Below are 23,316 nucleotides of genomic sequence, written 5' to 3'. Positions count from 1 at the left end.
TTCAGCTCAAGGCTAGCACTCTACCACTTGAGTCACAGCGCCACTTCCGGCTTTTTTCTTTTTGCTTATGTGGTGCTGAGGAATGGAACCCAGGGCCTCAGGCATGCAAGGCAAGCACTCTACCACTGAGCCACCTTCCCAGCCCCTGTAAGGAAATCTTAACTTTAATCTAGCTTTCAAAAGTTTGCCTAGGAAGACTTGTGGCCTGGTATTAAGCAGTTAATTTAATAACTCTTGATCTCATTAATGTTTAGTCCATTTACCATTTACCTTTGCTACAAGAACCAAACTAGGTTAGTAGGAATAACCTGAAGTAGCTAACTTGTTCGTTCTTCATTAACTGCCACTTATTTTAAACTTTTTAGAATTATAATCCTTAAATATGAACACCCAAAATGTTACAACAGTTGAGATTATTTCTTATCTTACTGACGTTTCCTCAATGTCTCATCCTTCTGTTCTACTGGTCATGGGCATAAGAAAAAAAACAGAAGACAGTAACCACTTCATACATGTTTAAATTATACACTGAATTAATCATTCAAAACAAGACGCTACCCAGCACAACTCACTAGCATGTTCATCTACACCCCAAACACTCACACAGCACAGATACACCAGGCTGTGGATACTGTAGTTGTTGATGCTGGTCTGCCTCGGGTTCTTCAGGCTCAACTTGTGTCGACACGGACGCAGAGGTGGTGGGGGCCGTAGGTGCGCTGGTGCCAGCAGGAGGGGTCTGCTGGGCGCTGGTCTGGGAAGCACTCGACTGCTGCTCCACCTGCTGCCGGAGACCATTCTCTTCCTGTCTTCGTTTCTCCTGCTCCTCCCGCACCTGCTGCCGCTGCTCTCGTTTCCTCTTAATCAACGACACTCTGTCTTTGATAGCTTTAGCCATGGTCTTATGGTCACCTTCACAGACATACCCAGACTCTACCTACAGAAAGAAATGGGATATCAAAAGAACAATGAAGCCAACAAAGGCACCGCAGACAGCGGGGAGGTGCTGGCCACGGCGATGGCTGCCTGTGGCACACACTTCCCACCGCCATGGTGGGTCCCCACCAGTCTACTCCAGTGGATGTTCACATTCTGACTGCTCTTCGTCCTTTCAATAGGCAACCTCTTATCCAGCTGAAACAATGGTGACAAGTGTATGTGTTTAAGGGTGATGAAATACAGTCATTATATTAAATGTACATTATGTAAAAGTTCAACTATACAACTTGAGGGTATGGATGGGGCTGGGAAGGATGGGGAGAATGGAAGGGTAATATCAATCAAAATACACTGTGTTCATAATCTGATTTGTGGAACTGAAACTCCTTCGTACAACTACTTTAAAAATTAAAAAAAGAAAAAAAAAAAAACAGTAAGTCAGGTGCCAGTGGCCCCCACCTATAATCCTAGCTACTCAGGAGGCTGAGATCTGAGGATCTCAGTTCAAAGTCTGCCTGAGAAGGAAAGTCCGTGAGACTTAGCTCAAATTAACCACTAACAATCTTGAAGTAGGGTTGTGGCTCAAGTTACAAAGCACTAGCTTTTAGCAAAAAAGCTCAAGGAACAGCACCCAAACCCTGGGTTCAAGCCCCAAAACTGGCACACACACCCAAAAAAACTCAAGCAATAAAAAAAGCAAACTACCAATAACGTGTGTGTGTGTGTGTGTGTATGTACGCACGCGCGTGCGTGCGTGCATGCCAGGAATGGTGGTGGCTCAAGCCTGTATTCCTAACCACTGGTGAGGCAGAGCTCAAGGGATTATGGTTCAAGGTCAGCCCCAACAAAAAGCTGGTGATTCCATCTTAGCCGGAGTGGGATGGGTTCTGTATGGTTATAATCCTGGCTCTGGGAAGCACAGTGGCTGACAGTGGTGTGTGCTTGTCATCCCCAGGGATACCAAGAGGCACAAATAGGAGGACTGCAGGACAGGTTAGCCTGGGCATAAAACCAGGCCCTACTACCAAAATAACCAGTGGTGCCAGGCACCAGTAGCACACGCCTGTAATCCTAAGTCAGAAGGCTGAGATGTGAGGAATGTAGTGCAAAGCCAGTATGGGTAAGGAAATCGGTGAAAATTTTATCTCCAATTAACCAACACAAAGCCTGAAGTAGAGCTATGGGTCAAGTGGCAGAGAACAAAATCACAGGGATGGAGTCCAGGCCTGCGGTTCAAACCCCATGACAGGGCTGGGAAGGTGGCTCAGTGGTAGAGCACTTGCCTTGCATGCATGAGGCCCTGGGTTCCATTCCTCAGTACCTCATAAGCAGAAAAAGTTGGAAGTGGCGCTGTGGCTCAAGTGGTAGAGTGCTAGCTTAGAGCTGAAGAGCTGAGGGACAGTACCCAGGCCCAGAGTTCCGGCCCCACGACCAACCAAACAACACCCCAAAACCCCATGACAGGCAGACAGGAACACAGGCGCATGCGCACATGTGTGAGCAGACACACACCAAGTATTGCTTTTATACCCGACTCTAATAGGCAACTACTACTGTATGGTTAACACTAGACATATTCTATATATATATATCCTGGCATAACTGGCTATTTTAGGCACTTTAGCAAACCTAACTTGGTAAAGGGGTAAAAGGTTTTCCTGTTAGCAAAAGTGATCTTTTACATATACCGGAGGTGAGAGTATACCAAAAACTACTAACAACTAATCTGGAAAACTTTCTAAGTAAAAAATAGTTGATAGCTTCACATTGTTTTAGAAGGCTTCTGTAATTATGAATCTAAGGTTAACTGATAGAAACAACTTTCAAGTGGCGAATGGTGGCACATGCCTATAATTCTAGCACTAGAGAGGCTGAAGGAGAGTTTTGAGTTCAAAGCCATCCTGGCTATATATGAAGATCCTGTCTCAAACAAACTACTCCAAAAGAAGCAAACTAAAATTGTAACTTTCCTTAGAACTGAAGACTTACGCAAATTATTAGTCATTCAACCTCAAAGACTTTGAAAATGACTTCACTATGTGTTCTTTTTTGTGTGTTTTTGTTTTTGTCGGTCGTGGGGCTTGAACTCTGGGCCTGAACACTGTCCCTCAGCTCTTCAGTTCAAGGCGAGCGCTCTACCACTTGAGCTACAGCACCACTTCCGTTTTTCTGGTGGTTTATTGGAGGTAAGAGTCTCACGGACTTTCCTGCCCGGGCTGGTTTTGAACTGTGATCCTCAGATCTCAGCCTCCTGAGTAGCAAGGATTACAGGCGTGAGCCACCAGCGCCCGGCTTCACTATGTGTTCTAAATCTCTCATCCATCCCTACTGATTTTCAAAAGAAGGGAGTTACTACACAAGTATAATATTTGGGCCAACACTTTATGCTGAGACATAACAGAATTAATTCATTACTTCATAAATTCCTGTAAGCCCAGCAGCACCAATATATGTAGATATATATAAATGTACAGCAACTGCTACATGGTTGATTAGTGTCAATTTACCATTTCTTGAGCAACATCTTCTGGCACATCTCTCTCCAAGTCAAAGGAAAATTCAATAGCTTCATTGTCTTTGTACTTCCCCTTTAATTTCTTAATATCTTCAATACGCAGCCATAACTTAATAGCTATCTTTTCTCCATCGTCTTCTTCAGCTAATTCTACCCGTACCCCTGTTTCCTCCTGGAAGAAGGCATGGTTCAAAAGATCTTTGATGGAATATCTTCCAAAGAGAGAGAAAAGAGACACAGTATCAGTACTATGAAAAGAAAGTTTTCGCCGGGTGCCGGTGGCTCATGCCTGTAATCCTAGCTACTCAGGAGGCTGAGATCTGAGGTTCGTGGTTCAAAGCCAGCCTGGGCAGGAAAAGCCGTGAAACTCTTATCTCAAATAAACTACCAGAAAACCAGAAGTGGCACTGTGGCAAGTGGTAGAGGGCTAGCTTCGAGCTGAGGGACAGCGCCCAGGCCCAGAGTTCAATCCCCATGACTGACCAGTGAGAGAGAGAGAGAGAGAAGAAAAGATAATTGTATTTAGAAAGGGCCTCACTATGCTGCCAGTGTGGCCTCAAACTCCTGAGCTCAGGCAATCCTCCAGCCTCTCAAGTGCTAGAACTATAGGCATACATCATGGCACCTTGAACAAAGAACTTTCAAATGTATCTGGTTGTTAATTATATAAGACTGTATAAGATAAGGAAAAGCCTGTAACTCATTTGTCTAGACATTAGTCTATTTGAACATGATTTGAACAGTCATACTCCTAAGTTATACAATGACAATCCATTTTATGAGTAAGAGGTAATAGTAATAATTTTAAAATCAAATAATACAATCTCATTAGGGTTATGACAAGGGATGCATAAAATTTCAAAGTATCAAAGTACCACTGAACCCTTTATATAGCATTTTGTAACTAGCAACAACAACAAATACCCAAGTAGCTATCTCCTTGTCATTATGAAATAAAGGCTCAAAGAGGTTACGAGTTTTAAAGCTGTCATTGATGTAATCAAAAGTAGACGTGAGCCAGTGCTAGTGGCTTGCGCCTATAATCCTATCTACTCAGGAGGCTAAGATCTGAGGATCGAGGTTCAAACCAGCCAGGGCAGGAAAGGCCATGAGACTCTTTTCTCCAATAAACCACTAGAAAACCAGAAGTGGCCGCTGTGTCTCAGGCGGTAGAGCACTTGCCTTGAGCTCAAGAGCGCAGGGACAGCACTCAGGCCCAGAGTTCAAGCCCCACAACCGCCAAAAAAAAAAAAAAAAAGTAGATATGAAAAGAAGGTACCAGGCAAGCACAAGATATAATGGGGGAAAAATCTACAAAATAAACTTTTCCCTAGCTTCCCACCTTCTCCTAGAGAGATCTCTATTTACCTCTATAAATCTTTTCAATTTGTGGACAAGGCAAGAAAGGCTATTGTATAACACCTTTCTTTAGACAAAACAGTTTCAAAATACCAGTAATCTACTAAACTGTTCCATCCAGAAAACAAAGAATAATATATTATAAGTCCCCAAAAACAAATATTCCTTTGTTTGCAGTAAAAGGAATTTTTACTTTTTTAAGGACGCAGTGTATATAAAAACAGAAACTCAAACTACCTAGTGAAGTGTTGTTACGATCATGATATTAAGCTCTTCCAAATTACAAAGTCATGAAAAGAATATGAGACTAGAGCTGTGAAGATAGCAATTCTTTAATTTGGTTGATATACCTGGCTGCTCTCGTTTTTCAGGGGTAGATTATAGTCATTTTACAATTTCTATTTGTATTAGGCTGGATACTTTTTCTTTTTTGGCCAGAAGCAGGGATGGTGAAGGCAGATTATTTTTCAAAACCAGATTTTGGACCCTTGCCCTGCCTTACGGGAGATGAGTCAGCTCTATGGCAGATCAGATTCTGGCCACTCCTGTTGGTGCCAGTGTCTGAGCCAGATCTCCTCCCAAGCCTCGGGTGAAGTCTTCTCTTTTTTCTCAAAGGACTTTTGCTGTTTTGCTCTTCTTCAGTTTTGGAGTAAGAACAGGAAACCAAGGCCTATAACGCGGCTCTCACGGAGGCTTCATTTAAGGTGGCTCTGGCTTACCTCAACCCCGCTAAGCCTCACTTCTACAATGGTAGGAGCTCCATGGTGCGAGCAGAAAGCCAGGCGTCAGTATGTGTAGAATGAGCACTGTACTTAGCAGGGAATTTGTGTTTAAGCCAAACACCGGACAACTCACCTTTCATCTTTGTTTTGTCTTATGCAACCTTCAATGATTTCTTTCACTTCAGGAATTGCTACTTTGTCAAAACTTGCTGGCTTCACCCCCTGAAAATCAGAAATTTAGACACAGAACAGATTAATAAGGCTGGAAATGTGGCTTAGTGGTAGAGTGCTTGCCTAGCAAGCAAGAAGCTCTGGGTTCAATTCCTTATTACTACATAAATAGAAAAGGCTAGAGAAGAGGGGCTAGGAAGGTGGCTCAGTGGTAGAGCGCTTGCCTTGCATGCATGACGCCCTGGGTTCAATTCCTCAGCACCACATAAACAAAAAGAAAAAAAAAACCGAAGTGGCTCTGTGGCTCAAGTGGTAGAGTGCCAGCCTTGAGCTAAAGAGCTGAGGGACAGTGCCCAGGCCCAGAGTTCAGACCCCACGACCTGACCCCCCCCCAAAAAAAAAAGGCTAGAGAAGAGGTGCTGTGGCTCAAGTGGTAGATGCTAGCTTGGGCAAAAAGCTCAGGGACAGTGCTCAGGCCCTAAGTTCAAGCCCCAGGACTAGCAAAAAAAAAAAAGAGTAAGAAACACTTTGACATGGTCACTCACTCCTATATATGGCAAGGAGAAAACTGGCTTCTTCCAGACAAAGGAAGTTATTGGCTAACTAGAAAGCCACACGTTCTAATCTGCTAGAAAATGCTTTGTTTAACCCAGCATGCTAATACTTGACTTACATCAACGGCTACTTGAACCAAATCCGTCTATGGGTATGAATGAGCAGGGCTTCACAGGCAACAAGTGGTTATAGTATCTTACAATACTTCAACTAGAATAAGACTTAGTGGCTGGACCAGCTCACCAGGATGACTAAACCAAATTGTCCTGTGCACAGGAAACACATCCAATGTGGAGTGATACATTGTACTTGACTCACACAAAAGATAAACTTAAGGAAAAGATTAGCACCATCTGATATAATACTAACTAGAACATCACAGTAATCAATTTAATCTTCATGAAGTGCAAATTCTTGGAACATAAAACTTGCAACAAGCCAGGCACCAGTGGCTCACACCTATAATACTAGCTACTATTTATTTATTTTTTGGGGGGGCCAGTCATGGGGCTTGAACTCTGAGCCTGGGCACTGTCCCCGAGCTCTTCAGCTAGCGCTCTACCACTTGAGCCACAGCGCCACTTCTGGCTTTTTCTGCTTATGTGGTACTGAGGAATCGAACCAACCCAGGGCCTCATGTATGCAAGGCAAGCACTCTACCACTGAGCCACCTTCCCAGCCCCATTCTTTTGTTGTTGTTGTTGTTGTTTTGTTGTCGGTCATGGGTTTTTTGGTTTTCTACCCATTGCTGGAAGCTCCTGTTTTGGTTTGTCCTGGGGCTTGAACTCTGGGCCTGGGCACTGTCCCTCAGCTCTTCAGCTCAAGGCTAGCGCTCTACCACTTGAGCCACAGTGCCAGTTCCGGCTTTTTCTGTTTATGTGGTGCTAAGGAATTGAACCCAGGGCCCCATACATAGAGGCAAGAGTTCTACCACTGAGCCCCCTTCCCAGCCAGAAGGCTAAGAGCTTAGGGTCACAGTTCAAAGCCAGCCATGGCAGGAAAGTCGGTGAGAATCTTATCTCCAATAAACCACTCAGAAAACCAGAAGTGGAGCAGTGGCTCAAGTGGTAGAGCACTCGCCTTGAGCTGAAGAGCCGCCCAGATCCAGAGTTCAAGCCCCATGACAAAAAAAAAAAAGCCAGAAGTAGAGCTGTGGCTCAAAGTGGTAGAGTACTAGCCTTGAGTTCAAGCCCCAGGACAAACCAAAACAAGAGCTTCCAGCAATGGGTAGAAAACATAAAAACAATGTGGGAACCAAATGTTATCATCTGAGAGGTAAATAGATAGAAGATAATTCCTATCTAATGACACATGGATTAAAATTTTAAAAAAAGTCTGATTCTTAATTCCCATCTAGTAAAACATGGATTAAAACAGAAAAGTCACATTCCTAATTCCCACCTAGTGACACACCGAATACAACAGTTCAAGGGGTTGGGCAGGTGGCTCAGTGGTAGAGCGCTTGCCTTGCATGCCTGAGGCCCTGGGTTCGATTCCTCAGCACCACATAAGCAAAAAGAAAAAAGCTGGAAGTGACACTGTGGCTCAAGTGGTAGAGCGCTAGCCTTGAGCTGAAGAGCTGAGGGACAGCCCCCAGACCCAGAGTTCAAGCCCCACTACTGGTGAAAGAAAAAGAAAAAAAGAAAGAAAAAGGAAAGAAAAGAAAGGAAGGAAGGGAGGGAGGAAGGGAGGGAGAGGGGGAGGGGGAGGGAGAGGGGGAGGGAGGGAGAGGGGGAGGGAGATGGGGAGGGGGAGGGGGAGGGAGGGAAGAGGAGAGAAAGAATCACAGGAACTGCAATCAAATGTCCTATCCAGATTGAAAAGTCTTTGGAATTAAAGTTGCTAGCCCAAGGCTATCTTGGATTTGAAATCATGATTATAAGTAAAAATTTCTCTTGAATCTTCATTTATTTTCATTATCCTAAATATTTTTTAAAAATTCTCTCGTTAACCCTGTCTAGGCAAGCCTATATGCACTCAAGTCTATACAAATTGTAATAAAAAAATTGTAATGAATACTCCTAAGCAGAAATGCTAGCAGAACAAATGGCACAGAAGATAGAGCAAAACCAACACGAAACAGAGATAATGCAAAATCAACAAGTGTGCATAGCACAATTGCAAATCTATTAAGTTATGCTGCTTTCCTAACCTAGAGCCACATTTGCACAATTTCCACACCAGTGTTACACAACATATTCAGATGCCACTGTTGCCTTAGAAGATGTAAGAGATTGGAGGCATGGCTACTAAGGTCAAGTCTTGGTCTCAGATCAGCGGGGGGAGGACAGAAAGGGGGGGCGGGTAGTAAGGTATTATAGGTGTTCAGGAAGCCAATAAAGAGACCTGTTCACTATGTTGAAAATGAATTATACAACTAGTGGTTGGGGTAAGAGGGAAAAACGGAGAGAACAAAGGAAGGGATAACATTATCCAAAAAGAAATGTATTCTTTTGTATGTAACTGTAACACCTTTGTATATATCACTTTCGTAATAATAAAAAATTTAAAAAAGAGCAGGGCACTGGTGGCTCACGCCTGTAATCCTAGCTACTCAGGAGGCTAAGATCTGAGGATCGCGGTTCAAAGCCAGCCCGGGCAGGAGAGACTGTGAGACTCCTATCTCCAATAAACCACCAGAAAACCAGAAGTGGCACTGTAGCTCAAGTGGTAGAGCACTCGCCTTGAGCTGGAGAGCTGAGGGACAGCGCCCAGGCCCAGAGTTCAAGCCCCACGACCAACAAAAAAAAAATTTAAAAAAGAAACCTACTCTTTTACTAGTCTAACAGCTGACATTAAAAATGAACACACTTAAGCAAAAAGAAAAAAAAAAGCCGGAAGTGGCGCTGTGGCTCAAGTGGTAGAGCGTTAGCCTTGAGCTGAAGAGCAGAGAGACAGCGCCCAGGCCCAGAGTTCAGGCTCCACGACTGGACCCCCCAAAAAAAAAAAAATAAATAAATAAAATAAATAAAAATGAACACACTGCATACTATTGCCTGACTGATTGAATACTGGAAAATGAACAAAGTATTTCACTAGTCAGCTCATTTAAAACTAGGATTGCAAGGACCGTGGTAAGGCAGAAGAATCGGGAGTAAGGTGGGGCTGGGAATGTGGCTTAGTGGTAAAGAGCTCACCTAGCATGCATGAAGCCCTGGGTTCAAACATTCCTAAGACCACATAATAGAAAAGGCCAGAAGTGGCCCTGTGGCTCAAGTGGTACAGTGCTAGCCTTGAGCAAAAGAAGCACAGGTACAGCAACCAGGCATTGAGTTCAATCCCCAGAACTGGCAAAAAATAAACAGAGAGTAAGGCAGGATGTTTGAGGTAAGCCTGAACTGTACATAGCAAGATACTGTCTCAGACAACAAAACAAGACAAAAAAAGACAAAAAATTCACCCACGGGCTGGGAAGGTGGCTCAGTGGTAGAGCACTTGCCTTTCATGCATGAGGCCCTGGGTTTGATTCCTCAGCACCACATAAGAAAAAAGAAAAAAGCCGTAAGTGGAGCTGTGACTCAAGTGGTAGAGCGCTAGCCTTGAGCTGAAGAGCTGAGGCCCAGAGTTCAGGCCCCGCGACCGGACCCCCAAAAAAAAAATTCACCCAGATCCTGATTATCAAAATGCCTAGAAAATTCCTTAAAGAAGAACTTATAAATGTGCATAAACAAAATCTGGAGTGACCCACAGAAGAGTCACCTGGAACATAAAACAGAAAGAAAAAGGTAATTTTTTTACATACTCATCATAATCACAGGCTTCCAAATAATGACAACAAAATGATTTAATGGTAAAAATATCACCTTACTCCTCTTTTTTTTTTTTTGGGGGGGGGGGGGCGTGGGGCCTGAACTCTGGGCCTGGGCGCTGTCCCTCAGCTCTTCAGCTCAAGGCTAGCCCTCTACCACTTGAGTCACAGCGCCACTTCCGGCTTTTTTCTTTTTGCTTATGTGGTGCTGAGGATTCGAACCTAGAGCCTCATGCATGCAAGGCAAGTGCTCTACCACTGAGCCACCTTCCCGGCCCCACTCCTCTTTTCTTATATGTTTTTTATTGTAAAAATACTGTACAGAGGAGTTACAGTTACATGAGCAAAGTAATGAATACATTTCCTATCAAGCATTGCTACCTCCTTTGTTTTTCCCCTTACTCCTCTTTACTTTGATATACCTGAACAAAGATGAAGGTCAATTTCAAGAGCCCCACAATCCTCCAAGTTCCATCCCTTACCCTACTTCTAACCTAGCCACTTAAAGCAAATCATTACCCACTCTTCTGAATAAAGTGAAAAATACAAAACCAGACAGATCAGCTGACCGGCTCTAACTTGTGCTGAGGAAAACTAATCTTCACTTAGAAAGGCAGGGCACACAGCTCTGCCATTAACTCCTTCAGAGCCAGCGGCTCCTGGGCTCTTGGTGTACCTGGCTTTTTTTTTTTTTCTTTTGCCAGTCATGGGGCTTGAACTCTGGGCCTGGGTGTCCCTGAGCTCTTCAGCTCAAGGCTAGCACTCTACCATTTGAGCCACAGCGCCACTTCTGGCTTTTTTCTGCTTATGTGGTGCTGAGGAATCGAACCCAGGGCCTCAGGCATGCAAGGCAAGCGCTCTACCACTGAGCCACCTTCCCAGCCCCCGTACCTGGCTTTTCTAATTCCAGGGTTTCTGGGGTGCCTACAGCATATCAAGACTTGGTGTGTTTTATCAGTGTGTTTATCAAACAGGTTGCTTTTGTTGACCTACAAAATCCATGTGCACACATTTCATAGACTTTGATTTCTTTGCCAACTAATTGAAGTGAATCAAATACAGAATTCTCTGGTTTAATCTCCAAGCTTCTGCTTCTTAAAGGCTTCAGTTTCAAATGTGTTAGGATAAGATTTAGATCAATTTCAAAGTATCTCTCTGTCTCTCCCTCCTTCCTTCCTCCCTCTCTGCTCTCTCTCCAGGGTCTCAGTGAAACCCTGGCTGGCCACCCACTCACTATCTACCCAAGTGCTGGAGCAATGGGCTTATAACACACCCTGTCCCCTAATCGTCAAACCTTTCCTAACCACTTAGAATTGAGAAACAGCTACCGCCCCTCCACCCAGCCAAAATAGGCATCCTAAAGTTAACTACTTCAGTACTTTTACCAAAACTCTCTACATATATTATCAAAAAAGCAAGTTCTAGCACACCTTTTACATAGACCAGAAATTCTTACCTACCTCACGTGCATCTCTGTGAGGGCAACCGCAGCAATGAGAATTTACAATGACAAATACCGAGCAGAAATCCATCAGGAAAGACCACAAATAGACTCCCAATTCAACAAAAAATAAGGGAAAATAAAAACTCCGTAGAGCAGCTCAGCCTACAGCATGAGCAGGCATGGCCCTGCGTTCGGAGGCGCGGGCCCCATGCTGACCCAGCTCTCCCGCAAGCTCGCTCCTGCCAGGCAACAAGTGTGGCTTAGTGTCGGCTCCGAGGACAACACTCCACTCGGAAAGGCAGAGACACTACCCCGTCTGGCTCCTTCTGCTTCCCCTGCCAGGCAAAGGCAAAGGCAGACTTCCCTCTCCTCAAAGCTCCACCTCCTGCTTCACTCATGACAGCACGTCCCGCCTCAGTCCTGCCTGGCGCATTACCTGAAACCCCTTTACTAAAACACCCCGAGCCCAAATCAGATTCAACTGTGGTTTTTGGTTCTGAAGTGGGGATCGAATGCAGTAACGTGTGATTTCAGAACATGTAGCCAAAAGAACACCCGGCAGCTCTTATAATGCTCTGGTTGAGTTCTCACTTCACTCTATGATATACTAGTTAGTGTGAGCTGAACTAATCTCAAACTCATTTTACAAGGGTGAAATTCAACTGCCTTCTACTCTCTCGGAGTGTGTGTTTATATTAAAGTGCAAAGAAAACGTCATTTTCCTTTACCTTCCAAGAAAAACCTTCACATGCATAAGCACACTTCAGTTTTCCAGGCAGAGCCCATGGACCCAAGTGCTTGTTAGGCAAGCATTCCACCTCGAGACACACAGCTTTCTGTTTTATTATTTTCCCCCGGTAGGATCTCCCTGGCACCCTGACCCGCCTCCGGCAGAGCCTGAGTTTCTGGGATTGCAGGCTTAGGCCATAAGGCTTCTCCTCCCCTTCTCCCAACAGAATCTGGACTCATCTGGGATGTCTCTTCTCCCAGATCATTTAAGAACTTCTATGAGGGCTGGGAAGGTGGCTCAGTGGTAGAATGCTTGCCTTGCATGCATGAGGCCCTGGGTTCCATTCCTCGGCACCACATAAGCAGAAAAAGCCAGAAGTGGCGCTGTGGCTCAAGTTAGAGCGCTCGCCTTGAGCTGAAGAGCTGAGGGACAGCGCCCAGAAGGCCCCACGACCGACAAAAAAACAAACAACAACAACAAAAAAAGAACTACTATGACTGTCGATGAGTTCTTGAAGATAAATGCTACAAAAACAGCTGGCAAACAGTTCTGCTATTGGTATTCTTATTTCTCCTATAGCCAAACATCTCTGTCCAGGAAAGTAAGATTTTTACTGGCTTGCTAGCTCTCAAAATCACATTACAAGTGGAGAGTGAATAAGGGTGCTCACTGGACCCCCACTATGTTGAAAATGAACTATACAACTTGTGGGTGGGGATGAGAGAGAAAAACTGGGAGAGAATGAGGAAAGAGGTGACCATGACCAAAAAGAAATGGACTCTTCACCTGACTTACGTAAACTGTAACACTCTGTACATCCCTTTGTAATAACAATAAACAAAAACATAACCTTGTATTCTCAGCCCCCTCTCATTTGAGATGTGCCTCCTTGGTTCAACTCACTAGAACAGGACGCCACACCATGGGTGGCCCACCCAGCTGACGCTTAACTGTGAGTGCCAGTCATCTGACATCACATTACTTGTAAGTGATTATTTCCACATCTCCAAGACAGATGCAGGAATACATGTTTAGAAAGACTTGAATAAGAATTGAACGGAGACAACTGTGGCCCATGTCCAAGTCAGAATCCAGCTATGCATTCAGCTGGTGATTACTAAAGGGTGTTGGACATCTACTACTCAATACTGCATCACCCTCACAACCCACAATGCCACCAACAGGGGTACGGTTCTAATTACTGGTACAGCCAAAATGAGAATCCAGATTTCCTGGTGACTGATTCAATGTTGTTTCTAGCTCATGCTTCTGTGCTTCTTCATGTCCTTAACATGGAATGGAAAATCTCACTCCATGACTCCCTCCATCTCTACCCACCTCCCCAGAGTCCAAACTAGCTACCTCTTCAATGAATACTTTTAATACCCTTATTTCCAAGACACCAGAACCTTTAGTGTGTCCGGAAAACTGGTCACCTGTTAAGTGAGTACTGGAACCTTGTTTCTACTGACAATACGTCTTCGACTGCCCTCCAGTCAAGCAGATGTGCATTTCAACTGACAAAGGACTCTATTCTCCCTCTTTTTTTAGCCAGTTAAATGGTAGGCTTCTTTTGGGTTTACCTCAAGTTATGCAACAGTCTACCATGAGGGGCAGCAATTACAAAGATTCTGTGAATCTTTTAATACTTAGCACAGGAATTATTTCCAAGACACCAGAATATTCAGTAAAGTTGAAATATATTGCATTTTACTCTCTAAGTTTTTATTCTATTGTCTATTGCCTGATGAATCACTGACCAAAATTTGGGACTGATAAAATGAAGAATTCTAAAGAACGTCACAATTGTTCTATTATTAGAGATGAGGCCCAAGCCGTCACCGTCAACCTTACGTCACAGTAGGGCAGCCCGTGCCTCTGCGACTGACTCGGACCCCAGAAACAACGGGGCAAGACAGCGTGTAAGGGTCCCTTAATCTTCAAACACTATCTGCCAGGACTGTCTCACTTCTTTCTGTTAAACAAACAATAATTATAATTTGTTATATAAGAACAAAAAGGAATTTTACCCTAAGGACTTGAATCCAGTTTTCCCCAGAGAGAGGGTTCAATTTTTGTACTCCAAAGGTGAATCAAATCAGTAACAAAGTCAAATTACACAAACAAAGTAATTAAAATCCCCATTATTTCTAACTTGGTTGTTATGGGGCTGGATTTGGCCAGATTCTTACTGACACGAACCATTAGTTTACAGGAATCTGAACATACCATATGACCCTACTGGAAAACACCCTGCCTAATTGAGCTACCTCTATCAAAGGAAACGAGTATGTCCGGGATCACCCACGGCTCATTGCTCTCGGGATACATGAGAGCTGATGCCTGCCCCAGCCTCGCTCACATAAAAAGTGGATGCCATTTGCACTGCACTTAATAGCAGAAAAGGCTTGTGCTAGGTACACCACTACACCACGTGGACCTTCCCTCCACCAGCCACACAGGTTCCAAGGTCACTAGGCCAAGGAGACAAGTATAGGATGCAGCCATACAGTTTCTCTGTGTGAAATGAAGACCATACAGAATGTATGTTTTGAAACCTTTCTTTTTGGGGGTATCTTCTACTTATGTTACCCACATTCCCTAACTGTTTACCTTCAAAATTTTCCTTGTAAAAAACCAAGCCAGGCACTAGTGGCCTGTCACCCTAGCTACTCAGGAGCCTGAGATCCAAGGATGGCAGTTCACAGCTAGTCCGGGCAGGAAAGTTCTTGAGACTCGTATCTCTAATTAACCACCGGAAAATGGGAAGTGGTGCTGAGGATCAACTGATAGAGCACTAGCCTTGGGCTGAAGAGCTCAGGGGCAGCACGCAGGCCCAGAGTTTAAAAAAAGGAAGAACAAAAAATAAAAAATGTTAAAGTCCAGCGGGCGCTGGTGGCTCACGCCTGTAATCCTAGTTCAGGAGGCTGAGATCTGAGGATCTTGGTTCAAAGCCAGCCCGGGCAGGAAAGTCCCTGAGACTCTTATCTCCAATAAACTACTAGAAAACTGGAAGTGGTGCTGTGTCTCAAGTGGTAGAGCACTCGCCTTGAGTTGAAGAGCACAGGGACAGCGCCCAAGCCCAGAGTTCAAGCCCCACGGCCGACCAAAGAAAAAACAAAAACAAGAAAAGTTAAAGTTTATGTTAGTGTTTCGTTAAAAAAAAATCTGTTTTTTAACGCTATTCTCTCTCTTGCATGTCCTTAGGCAAATGTTACTCAAAAGAACAGAACAAAAGACAACATAATTTCACTACTAAATATATCCTCTTAACAATGGTAATTTCTACCAACAAGAATTAGCCAATAAGCCAGGCACAAGTGGCTCAGGCCTGTAACCCCAGATATTCAGGAGTCTGGGACCTGAGGGTATCTGTTGAAAGCCAGCCCCAGTAGGAAAGTCTGTGAGACTCTGATCTCTAATGAACCACTGAAAAAGCTGAAAGTGGAGCTGTGGCTCAAGTGGTAGGACTTTGAGCAAAAAGGTCATGGACAGCACCCAGGTCCTACGGTCAAGCTCCAGTACTGGAACAAGGGGGGTGGGAAGGGGATGAAGAAAACAGTAACTCACTTACAAGCCACTATGCTAATATTTAAATTAATACTTCATGTTATATTGAGATAAGCTCAAAAAGGTAGATATAGTATATTTTTGCTAGATCTAAAAGTCATACTTCAAGACATAGACCCTTGTATATATAATTATACAAGTGTACAAACAAAGCATGGTCTTAAGGGGAAATGTAAGAAGAGGAAGCAAATAGAAAGGGGAAAATATAGAAATACACTGTAACTGGGCTGGGAAGGTGGCTCAGTGGTAGAGCGCTTGCCTAGCATGCCTGAGGCCCTGGGTTCGATTCCTCAGCACCACATAAGCAAAAAGAAAAAAAGCCAGAAGTGGCACTGTGGCTCAAGTGGTAGAGCGCTAGCCTTGAGCTGAAGAGCTGAGGGACAGCGCCCAGGCCCAGAGTTCAGGCCCACGACTGGACCCCCCCACCCTCAAAAAAAAAAAAAATACACTCTAACTGTATGTGAAACACAGCATAAAGAATCCCAGTGATGGAAAGGAATTGAGGTAGGGGAAGCAAGGAGAACAGGCTTTGTGGCGGGGGTGAGCACAAGTGGGAAGGGGTTGGGCTCACAGGGAGAGTGAATGAAGCAGAGTCCAAGTAGGTAGCTTTTGTGTATGCACACAGAACAATGACCTAGAGGCTGAGACCAGAAGATCCACGTGACTCTTATATCCAATTAACCAGGAAAAACCAGAAGTAGAACAAACAGCCAAACAAGGGTTGAGATGGGCTCTAGAGGTAATGTGCCTGCCACGCCAGTGTGAAGTCCTGCAGACAGGTGGGCTCCTCTTCACACTCCCATGACGGCTGCCCTCCCCTCCCCACACCTGACCCAGCATGCTCTCCATGACTGTCTTCCTTTGCAGTTCCAGGGAGACTTACACTGGTCACACGGCGGTAGATCTGCGCCGCGTTCTGGCACTCCGAGTACGGGTATTCAGAGGTGGCCATCTCAAGCATGCACATCCCAAAAGCATAAACATCAACGGACTCGTCGTATTTCTCCTCATACATTTCAGGAGCCATGAACTCTGGAGTACCTTAAATTAAGAAAATTAAGTGTGAGCACAAGTTGCAGATGTTACTATGGGGGAGAAGCAAAGAGCTGACTTCAGTGTGACGAAATCAGAAAGGGTAAAAGCAAGAAGGAAAACAAAAAATGACCTTACTTCAGCCTGTCCCATTATGTATCTAATAGATCTATCTTTCATGCTAAGACCTTTGCAAGAAATTGAAAAAGGGTCAGATTATTTATACACTCTTTAAAAGAAACTCCCATTAGTTATATAGTATGTCAAAGCAGAGATTTGGCTGAGATAAATGAAAATCCCATCTCTGTATAAAGTGACGGATTAACGGGGTGCAGTGGAACATCCTGGCTCTTGGAAGGCTAAGGTAGAAAAATCCTGAGTTCAAGACCAGCCTGAAATATATAGTGAGATCCAGTCTCAAGAAATAAAACAAGCAGCTGGTTTAAGAAAATTAAACATTGGTCTGCCCTCTAGTGTACAGTAGTTGTAAGACAAATATAGTTAACTCTTGCTCATAATAGTCCATCTGATTCTCACCTCTGAGCCTCTTGAATACCTAGGATTACAGGTTATGAGCCACTGGGGCCCAGCTCCCGTGTGTTTTAAAGATAATAATACAATCGCCTATAAGGCCACTCATTGGAGCCTCTTTATAAACTCACCATCCCTCACTGAAGATACAAGAACTTTAGTGAGGAAGATTTTGTAGACCACGCACATAAACACAAACACGGGAAAACACATACACATACACACACACACACACACACACACACACACACACACACACACACACAACTCAAAGACAACCTTACTTAGAAGGGTATATCATCCTACAAGCCTAGCATTTACAATGCTTCCAAATGGTTAAGACTCTAAACCTCAAATTACTCTAAAAACAAGTTTAGTCAATTTGACAAAGAAAATCAAAACTCTAAGATGCCACAGATAATCAAAGAAGTGTTTTCTGTAAAGATGGAAAAATAAAATTCAACTTCAAATACCTTTTTTCACTGTTCTTGTTAGTGTTTTATTAGTATTTTAATACTCGTTGTATAATAAATTACACACATAATAAAATTTCCAAGGATAATACTATTTCACAGATTTTTATATTTAATGGTGTTCTATGGCTTTTCTATTAATATACTTAGGATTCTAGCCCATTTAACAAATAATGGATCTGGGCCCAGTGGTTCACACTTGTAATCCTAGCTATTAAGGAGATTAATTAAGCCAGTCCTGGCAAAAAAGTCCCTGTGAGACTTATCTCCAACTATTAAAAAACCAGAAGTGGTGCTGTGACTCAAACTGGTAGAGTGTTAGCATTCAGGTCCTGAGTTCAGGCCCCCACAACTGACAATAATAATAATAATAATAATAACAAGAACAAAACAGGGTTTGTTAGGTGCTGTTCTATCACTTCAGAGAGACAGGAGAGTGAAGATTTCAGGTATTTAAATTGCAATAGCCACTAGAGGCGATGAAAACTTATCAAAGCAGACATTCCTTTCTCTGGCTATGACTAGCATAATGAAGTCTGAGTGGTTCCCGCCTCCTTCTTCCAGCACAGATGCTCACTAACAACCAGGCTCTACATCAAGAGGGAACGAAGTCCGGAGACCATCTGGTTGTAGCCATCAGGGGCTGAGGACAAAGGGTATGCTTCAGGTGCTGAATGCTGCTAAGTAACCCCAGGATGTACAAGCCAGCCCTTCCCAGGTGTCCACTCCAAAATGGTCAGGGGAATAAAACTGAGAAGTATGCTTTAGATACATCACTTTGAAGGGTGTGAATAAGGGGAAAAAAAGTTGTTAGAATTAGCTTTTCAGAATGAACTGTCATCTGTATATTCAAACAGTTTTAAACAGGCATTTTTGAAGATATATCTAGTGGACATTTAAAAAAGCTATATATAAATTCCATTTTCAAATGAAGAAAGTGATACGTAAAGAACCTTATATCATGGGCTGGGAAGGTGGCTCAGTGGTAGAGCGCTTGCCTTGCATGAATGAGACCCTGGGTTCCATTCCTCAGCACCATACAAACAGAAAAAGCCGGAAGTGGCACCGTGGCTCAAGTGGTAGAGTGCTAGCCTTGAGCTGAAGAGTTCAGGGGACAGCAGCCAGGCCCAGAGTTCAGGCCCCACGACCGACAAAAAAAAAAAAAAAGGAAGAAGCTCACATCATGTAAGCAGAATTCAGCACCTGGGGTCAAGCTATAAAGTTCTTCCTTTCTATTTTTTCTTTTTGTTGGTCATGGGGACTGAACTCTGGGCCTAGGCGCTACGCCACAGCTCTTCAGCTCAAGGCTAGCACTACCACTTGGGCCACAGCGCCACTTCCAACTTTTCCTGCTTATGTGGTGCTGAGGAATTGAACCCAGGGCCTCATGCTTGCAAGGCAAGCGCTGTATTACCACTCAGCCACCTCCCAGCCCTCAAGCTATAAATTTCTGAACGTTAGTTTTACGTCCAAAATTCTGTCAGGATCAGGTTTCTGAATACAAGTAACATCAGAAGTCCAGCCAGGCTCCGGGACACACTGGAAACCTACCTATCACGCTCTTGGCAAAAGAAGCCCGCTTCAGGGTCGCCAGGCCCAGGTCTCCGATCTTCACGGAGCCGGTAGGACCTGTGATAAAGATGTTGTCACACTTAAGGTCTCGGTGAATAATAGGTGGCGTGCGAGTGTGTAGAAACTGAAGTCCTTTTAGGATCTGCCGACACCAGCTTCTTAAGACTTTGATCTTCATCACTTTAAACCTCTTCAGGTACCTGCGAGAGGCAAAGAACACCACAAGGCTATCACTGATAGGCACTGCTGCTTTGAAGAATTCCATTGAATTCTAGCGTACCAGAAAAGAGAATATGAAGTTGAGGGATACTTTTTGGTAAGGTTAAAAGGGCTTATTCAAAGACAAAGTCATCTCCAAACTTTTTCCTCTGAACAGTTACGGTATTGGGTAACCAGCTTTTCCTTTAAAAACTAGGTGGTCAAGTTGGCAATATCATCACTAGCAGAATCCAAACATTACAGAAAAATATTTAATTTGCAATTGGTAAGAAAGTCTGAGAACAAAGCACAAAAGGAATTCCTTAAAATTAGTTCTGAAGTGATTGTATTCCATTACTATGGGAGATCAGGAGTTTAAGGCCAGTGTGGGGTTTACACATTGCATTCAGGGCTAGCTTGGGCTACACAGCGAGACCCTTTCAAAAGGGAAATGGGAAGTGAGTCCGCTAAGTCCAAAAGAAAACTCACAGTGAAATCCCAGCTACTCAAGAGGCCAAGACTCAGAGGATTACAGTGCAAGGTTGCATGAGCAAAAAAAATAAATAAATAATCCCCATCTCAACAAAATAAGCTGGGCATGGTGTATGTAATAGACCTGCAATACCAGCTCTGCTGATGGCAGGAATGGAAAAACCATGATCTGAGAACAACCAGAGGCAAAAATGAAAGACTCTGTCTAAAAAACAAAAACCACTAAAATCGGCTGGGTATAGGTGTCCAACACCTATAATTCTAACTACTCAGAAGGCTAAGATATGAGGTTCCTTGTTCAAAGGAATCCCAGGCAGGAAAGTACTGTGAGATTTTTATCTCCAATTAATTACCAAAAAGCTGGAAATGGTGACATGGCTCAAAGTGGTAGCTTGAGCACAAAAGCTCAGGGACAGCTCCCAAGTCCTGAGTTAGAGCCCCAGGACAGACACACACACACACACACACAAATCAAAATAGGACTGGAGGATGGGGGCAAGAGGTGGAGTACTTGCCTAGCAAATGGAAGGCCCTGAGTTCAACCCTAGTACCACACACACGCACATGCACACATACACACGCACATGCGCGCACACACACACACAAGGAAATCACAATAAAACCCTATATACTGTATGACTATAATATGTACTAATAAAATACAAAAAATGGAGATTAAAAAGAACAAAAGGGACAGAGCAAAGAAAAAATTGATTAAAAACAGCATTGTGTGTGTGTGTGTGTGTGTGTGTGTGTGTGTTTAAAACTTTCTTGGGAACTGCTCCTGGGGCTTGAACTCAGAGCCTGGCTGAGTGCCTGAGCTGCTGCTTGCTCACTGCTAGCTCTCTACCACTTACGCCACAGCTCCATTCGCAGCTTCAAGCCTCACAGACTTTCCTGCCGGGGCTGGCTTCGGAACTGAGGTCCCCAGATCGCAGCCTCCTCAGTAGCTGGGATCCTAGGCGTGAGCCCAAAGGCTCTCAGCTCGTGATTTGTTGATATTCCTAAAAGTCCTTGAGCTCTTGGCCTGTTTGTGATGCAGTCCTCTTCCATCCTTTTGGCTTCGGTGACTTTTCTTTCTCCTTACACACACTTCCATGTATGCTACCTGCCATCCTTATATTAGCACTATATGGGCTCACATTCTGACTTGTATCTTTAGCTGCTTTCATGGATATTATCTTTACTGGTGTCATTTACCAGTATAAATTTCTATTATACAGCCATCTGCATGTGCCAGCAAAGAAGGAAAAAGAACTAGGAACACCAGTAGCATTCATTTAGAGAGGCAAGTGGGATAAAAAGGACAGGAATTTGTTTTTCTTGGCATCTTTGTTCTCATCTTTGGTCTCAGGGAGAGAGGCCAAACTCCCTGTACTTGTCACTGCTTGGGCCACAGTTTTCCCTCTCGGGGGATAATTCAGGATTGGATCCCGGCCGAGTTCCAATTCTTCTCTCTGTGGCTTCTCGGGCCTTCGTCCTTGCCTGGACAGTAGCACATCCCCACTTCCTTCACACTGCCCAGTCTGCAATCCCGGGACTAGGAAGGGATCGGCTCCTGTTTCAGCTTTAGCTCTGTGAGTTACCTCCTCTTTTATCTTTATCCGAGATGATCCTTTATCGCTGACGCTTGGATAGGTATTAAAACAGTGTCAGGACTCCACGTGCTAGTGATCTGGTGGAGGTCAGTTATTCCACAGGGGCTCCACACCCTATGTTACCTAAAATACCCTCTAAACACAGTTTTTGTAAACTACCTTTCGTGTAAAAGGGAACTCAAGGTGCATAGAAGTCATGCTCCAGGCCTGTCTGCTTTTGCAGATAGGGTGCTGCTTTGTCTGGGCTGGCCTTCACTCCTTCAGGCTTGGTACAGCTGGAATCACATACATGCTCCAACACACGCAATTTGTTCTTTGAGAAAGCTCTCACTAACTTTTTGTCAGACTGGAATGGAACTGTGAACTTCCTATCTCTACCTGCTAGAGAGCTGGTTTTACAGACTTTTAAACAGCACACCATTGCTGAAAGATGCTTACAAGCAATGATATATCCAAACCAGAGAAAAGAAAGTTAAGATACAGCTACAGAAGCCTGGGTATACTATATCTATTAAGTGTACATATACAGCTTTCCTTGACTCATTCAAGTATTACATCAAGTTTTTTTTGTTTTTTTTTTTTTTGGGGGTCCAGTAGTGGTGCCTGAACTCTGGGCCTAAGTGCTGTCCTTCAGCTCTTCAGCTCAAGGCTAGCGCTCTACCACTTGAGCCACAATGCCACTTCTGGCTTTTTTCTTTTTGCTTTTTATGTGGTGCTGAGGAATCGAACCCAGGGCCTCTGGCATGCAAGGCAAGCGCTGTACCACTGAGCCACCTTCCCAGCCCTACATCAAGTTTTAGTTACAGTGCTGGGCAGAACACAGGTGTGAGAATTACAGAAGTGTGAGTGGCCAGGAAGAAAGGTGTTGCCATAAGCGGGCCTGGAGAAGTTAGATAGAAAAATCAGGGTTTGAAGGTGAGAAATAATCTTCAGGTTTTCAACATGCTAGTCAGGAGTGTGAAATGGCACATACACATGTGCACACGTGCACACACACACACACACACACGTTGCTATATCCAGGAGACAAAATACCTTGCCTAAATACCTAGGGTCAATCAGCTCAATCAGTAATAACCTGGAGAAATGGAGGATGGTATTGTAACACTCTTTAAAAGTTCAGTTTTTGGGCCTGGGAAGGTGGCTCAGTAGTAGAGCACTTGCTTTGCATGCATGAGGTCCTGAGTTCCATTCCTCAGCACCACATATGCAGAAAAAGCCGGAAGTGGTGCTGTGGCTCAAGTGGTAGAGCACTACCCCTGAGCTGAAGAGCTGAGGGACAGCGCCCAGGCCCACGACCCACCAAAAAAAAAGTTCAGTCCTTCCGTAATAACCAATGTATACCATGTAACTTACAGCTCCTCCCTGTAAAAATAGTCACTCTAAAAAACTTGCAACTCCAACTCTTACCTAAAGCTGTTGACAACAGATGACAGGGAATTTCTGCATGTTATCCACTTCCCTGAAAGGGCGAAAGGTCTAACTATATATATATATCAGCTTTGATCTGATGCTATTCGGAACAGGGCTTAAAAGTATTCTCTAGCCGGGCGCTGGTGGCTCACGCCTGTAATCCTAGCTACTCAGGAGGCTGAGATCTGAGGATCGTGGTTCAAAGCCAGCCCGGGCAGAAGAGACCGTGAGACTCCTATCTCCAATATACCACC

The 23,316-nt window shown here is 44.1% G+C and overlaps 1 protein-coding gene across 1 annotated transcript in view; it reads right to left on the bottom strand.

Annotated features, from left to right (window-relative positions):
- Positions 1 to 23,316, bottom strand: part of Wnk1 (WNK lysine deficient protein kinase 1) — a 125,612-nt gene that overhangs the window by 36,298 nt on the left and 65,998 nt on the right. Inside the window, exons 3-7 of the mRNA XM_013023616.1 lie at positions 19,341 to 19,561; positions 16,637 to 16,794; positions 5,669 to 5,757; positions 3,447 to 3,666; positions 589 to 937 (exon numbers count right to left, since the gene is read on the bottom strand). Of these exons, the coding sequence (XP_012879070.1) occupies positions 589 to 937; positions 3,447 to 3,666; positions 5,669 to 5,757; positions 16,637 to 16,794; positions 19,341 to 19,561 (1,037 nt within the window). The remainder of the gene's footprint in view (positions 1 to 588; positions 938 to 3,446; positions 3,667 to 5,668; positions 5,758 to 16,636; positions 16,795 to 19,340; positions 19,562 to 23,316) is intronic.

Source organism: Dipodomys ordii, unplaced genomic scaffold, assembly GCF_000151885.1.
Source record: "Dipodomys ordii isolate 6190 unplaced genomic scaffold, Dord_2.0 Scaffold69, whole genome shotgun sequence".
NCBI classification, from domain to species: domain Eukaryota; kingdom Metazoa; phylum Chordata; class Mammalia; order Rodentia; family Heteromyidae; genus Dipodomys; species Dipodomys ordii.
This window is presented reverse-complemented; position numbering and strand designations above follow the sequence as displayed.